General features: G+C 34.5%; 1 protein-coding gene across 1 annotated transcript in view; it reads left to right on the top strand.

The window, feature by feature from the left end:
* LOC104763088 (cyclin-dependent kinase F-4) overlaps positions 2,419–5,055 on the top strand; it is a gene marked incomplete in the record, with an annotated part of 6,996 nt that continues 4,359 nt past the window's right edge. The window contains 7 exon segments of the mRNA XM_010486503.2: positions 2,419–2,574; positions 3,212–3,435; positions 3,832–4,318; positions 4,416–4,494; positions 4,574–4,642; positions 4,721–4,810; positions 4,899–5,037. Coding sequence (XP_010484805.2) covers positions 4,311–4,318; positions 4,416–4,494; positions 4,574–4,642; positions 4,721–4,810; positions 4,899–5,037 — 385 coding nt within the window.

The raw sequence follows: 5,055 nt of genomic DNA, 5'->3' as shown, positions 1-5,055 counted from the left end.
TTATATAAACCTGATCGTTTTAAGACAAATGAAATTGTAATAAACAACTAACTGTTACGATTTGGAGGGTCTGGAAAAAGACTCCAGCATGATGGAGAATGAGAGGAACAAACTAATATGTAAGGATTGAGAGGATGACATATAAAAAATAAGAGAGTCAATAAGAAGTCGATTGTTGTGTTGTGCAATTAAATTAGTAGATCATAACTTAAACTTACATCTTACAAATTATATCCAAATATAGAATATACAGAACAATAAGAAGTAAGATGAGACCATTGACATATCATTTGTGGTGAGGAAGTGTGAGTTGCTCCGGAAATTCACTTTTTAAAAAAACACAGTCTTTTCCTTAATTAGATCTCACAATCTTCTCTATCTTTTGCTTCTTCAAATTACAAATACCTGTAGCAGCAATATGACATTTGAAACCATACATTATACATAATTATCCTGTTTTTTATTTCCTTTCTTAAATTGGGTTAGGTTGTACCGGATGCCTTGGGTTATTTTCTTTGTTTAGTTTGCAGTTGCATAGTTGTTATTGTCGTAAGCTACCCGTTGGCAAAGACGTTCATTACTTCCTAACCTGCTTATCTTTTGGTTTTAAAATTGGTATGGAAAAGTGGGGTGTGAGAATAGAATCTCATGCCTATGTCACAGTTAGAAAAAATATACCCTCAATACAAGTAATTAGTTAGCATGGTAGAACAATGATTCAGCTTAATTGTCTTTCGCAGAAATCTAAGAACCGGAAAGCTGGAATCAGTATTAACACACTTAATTGTTCACAACATATGACTTTAATACTTTTTGCATAATAAACAACAGAAACAAGTCATACACTGTATATCAAGCCTAGATCTTATAGATGTAAAAGGACTTGAGTAATATATAAAGGGTTAGGGTCTCTCCACTCATTATCAATTGGTTTTGAGTTGGAAGCCCACAGGAAAGCCCAAATTTAACATGGTATCAGAGCCTACACACGTTGTCCCGTTAATTAATCTATCCCGGAAAGAGGCCCAATCACCCAATTAATTGATGGCCCAAAGGAAGGCCCAATTCCATCGAAATAGCTAAATAAAGAGCATTATCTAGAAGGGGCATGATGGATTGTCAAGATTAATGGCTAGAAGAGCCATTATCTCAAGGGGGCGTGTGGAGAAAATATCCCGTATCTGATAGATGGAAAGAGACTTGAGTAATATATAAAGGGTTAGAGTCTCTCCACTCATTACCAATTGGTTTTGAGTTGGAAACCCACAATAAAACCTAAATTTAACACCTAAAAACTATTAAAAGGTTAGAGAACAAAAGTAAAAAACACACTTTTATGGAAAATCTTCATCATTTACATTTAAATGTAACCACATCTATGACTATCACCATGAATGTATAATCACATGGTTATATGCAAAAAACAATTGTCTAATATGTAGGAATACCATGGTCTAACTCAAGAAAAAAAAAATTCTACATGGATGCAATCATTTCTACAACTATTCCACATTCCAAAATCAAATAACCTTTTAGTACGAATAACCCAAAAAAAAAAACAGATATTAACAAACTATAATATAAAAATATAAATTATGGAAAACACAAACAAACAACAAACTATAAAACCAAATTTTAAGCACATCTAAAATATATATATAATTAAGATGTAATTAAGAAAGTATAACTATGCAAAAAAAATCAAATACAAATAAAAATAAAACATTACAATCTTACTCTATAGTTTTGATGAAAGTAAACGTAAAATAAATCCGCGCTAATCCCTAGTTGACTTAAAAGCTAGGTAGATAGAGCACAGGTCACACGTAAGATTGTGCCACTAATCATGCCCTCGAGCCTTGTTGTGTTCAACTACGCAGCAACTGTAGAGAAATCACACGTTTGTGTCTTTGTGAACCTTTATATTTCTAAACGTCGACTTATCATTGGGCTATTTTGTATTGAAATTATTATAAAAAATGGTTATAATACAAAAATTGGTTATATTGTTGACCAAAAAAAATGGAAATAATAGGAGCCAGAAAAAAAGGAAAGGAAACATTACGAAAAAAAATAAATATAAAAAACTTGTACGAAAAGTCAAGGCAAGTATTTATCTCCTGTTACACGGAAATCTGAGAATTAAGTTAAACGTTAAGGAAAAAAGCTACTTAAAGATTAAAATATACAATAATCATACGGTTCAGATTGAAGATGATGTCATTAAAAACTAATCCACGGTTTTTATGTGAAGAAATACTGTAGACCGAGATGCAGCGGATTGTAGCAGCTTTGCACTAACAAAACACGACCAGAATAAATGGCTGAATAATATATATTATTTATTAGCGGAGATATTATAAAGTAGGGTTTATTATTTTACTTGTTTTTTTTTTTTTGTTATCACGAGAACCACCACACACAAATACGCGGCAAAGAGAGAGAAAGAGAGAGAGAGAGAGAGAGAGAGAGAGAGAGAGGTGGAGTTGTGATAAGAGAGAAGCTCTGGATACAGTCTCATCCCGTCGTCGGAGACGGAGTTTATGCCTCTTGGCTGTTGAGGTAAATATCGAGGTAGCCGTGTCTTTTTGTTGTTGTTGTTTCTCGTGGTTTGACTGATGCGATTTTGATTCTCTTCTTAGTTCTATTGTTTTTGCGCTCAATCAAATTGGTTTTGATTTGTTGTTGTATGATTGGAGTCGCGTTTCTGAGATCTCGGATTTGAACGTATACGGATTGTTTTTTAGATTGATTTTTTTTTAGGGTTACGCTTTTTTTTTTTTTTGTGGGTTTTTTTCCTGTTTTGTTTGTAAAGCTTTCTTCTTTCATTCAGATCTGTGATAAATTGAGTCTATGGTTGGGTTGTTTTTTATATTTTGGGTTAACTCCAATGGAGTAGAGATAGAGGTTTGGTGGTGTACTTAGGAGTTTAGACATTGTGAATTTTTCTCAGGTATCATGAGTTGGGGTTTACTCTCTACTTATTGATTACAGTTTGGTTTCTTAGGGTTTCATGTAGATTTATGACTTTCGCTGGTATTGCTTGGAGTCTATTAGGACTGGATTTTATTGTTAATCATCCTTTGTGTAGGACAAGTTCTAGATAAACATATTTGTATGATACCTTGAATGGTTGGATTGTTTTTGTTCCTTTTCTATTCTGTACATAGCTTGTTGCACTTCTAATGTTTTTTTTTCTTCTTCTGGTCAGGTTATATTAAGCTTCGTTTTTAGTGGATTTTCTTCTTTTGAGATATGGAACAAGACTACATCGGCTCAGGCTGCTACCAGTATCGTGTTTTTTCATTGCAAGAAGCACTCGATTGGCGGTTTCTTGCACGCGCAGATTTCCTTATTGGCTCTTTCGTGAACTGCACCTAGTGCTCAGACCTTCTGCCATCTTTACGGAAGGTGTGATGCAAATTTCTGATTCAGGTATGTCTTTTTGGATTAAGCCGCTGACACTTGCATTTTAGCTTACACAGCTTTGAAGTTCGAATAGATTAGATGCGTTTTTCTGAGTTTACAAATTGTCTTTTTGTGAAATATTTTGAAGGGACCTAGCGCTGTGGTAAAAGTAAAATATATTTTCAGTATCTTAATAGGGAAATAAAAGATTTGTCAGATTTCCTTTAACATTTTTTTGGAGTGTGAATATAAAATATGGAAATTTGGAGAAAATGAAAAAACTATATCAAGAATTAAGGAAAATTCAAAAAGGAAACTTGAGGATAAGAGTTCAAAAGCACGCCAAATAGTCAATACTTATGGTATCTTTCTTTGTTGGACAACTGGAGCATGACGGTTGTATGGTATCTTTGTTTTCTGCAGGGCTGATGTTTGCAAGTTATCTTACCTTCACATAGTCCTAGATTGTCATCTAAATCTGTTCCTGCAGTCAAAAACTAGTTAGTCCCTCTTCCATATCCTGTTCTTACTAGAGCTGGTTAAAGAAGGATGTATCAGTTTTTCTTCAAGTTTTGAGTTTTCAATAGCTGTGTCTTTTCCTCAAGTCTCTGAACACCTTGAGTGAAATGTTGTGAGCATTGGTTTCGTCCTGTTACTCAGAACATTACCTTTTGTTGGTGCGTCTTCCAGTTCTCAGTATGTTTTTTCCTTTTCTTTTAAAGTCTTTCTTTTCCCTTGATGGTCAACCCATTGATATTCAAAGTAAATAACGGTTGGTCTACTCTGCGGGAGAACTATTGATCTTGCTGCCATACAAACAACTGGAAAGTTAAAGTTATAGACATATATCAGAAGTTCCCCACAAATAAATAGTAGCGGCTACTTTTCTTTACCTAGTGACAATGGAGAGGTAGGTTCGATTTCTCTTATCTTTTTCTCTAGTCTTTGGCTTCCTTCCCCTCGATTTATAGTTTGTGTTTACTTCTCGATGCCTTATGCAATTGTAGGTACACGTTACTCAAAGAAGTTGGTGATGGAACTTTTGGGAATGTTTGGCGAGCAGCCAGTAAACAGACGGGCGAAGTTGTAAGTTTTTTCCATTTGGAGAAAAAGACTTGTTTAATGTGTTCTTGGTTTCTAGGGTACTGAAGTTTTCTATGGGCAGGTGGCAATTAAAAGAATGAAAAAGAAGTATTTCTCTTGGGAAGAATGTGTGAATCTAAGAGAAGTGAAGGTACAGTATCTCCTTTACTGAAATGTTTTCAGTCTTTTTGACTTTATGTTCCTGATTCCTTCTCTTTTCTCATTTTAGTCGCTTAGCAGAATGAATCATCCAAACATTGTTAAACTGAAGGAAGTTATCCGGGAAAATGATGTCCTATACTTTGTGTTCGAGTACATGGTATACTTCTGATTGCTTTTTGTTTATTCTTATTGCCAAAACTTTTCCTTTTCCATCGCTCCTAATTTTTTTCTCTCTTATCTGTCAGGAGTGCAATCTGTACCAGCTTATGAAGGATCGCCCTAAGCATTTCGCTGAATCTGATATCCGAAATTGGTGCTTTCAAGTCTTTCAAGGCCTTTCTTATATGCACCAGCATGGATACTTCCACCGTGATCTTAAGCCAGGTAATTAATAGCCTTGAG

Source organism: Camelina sativa, chromosome 18, assembly GCF_000633955.1.
Source record: "Camelina sativa cultivar DH55 chromosome 18, Cs, whole genome shotgun sequence".
Classification (NCBI taxonomy): domain Eukaryota; kingdom Viridiplantae; phylum Streptophyta; class Magnoliopsida; order Brassicales; family Brassicaceae; genus Camelina; species Camelina sativa.
Note: the sequence above shows the minus strand (reverse complement) of the source record. Positions and strands in the feature narration are given on the sequence as shown.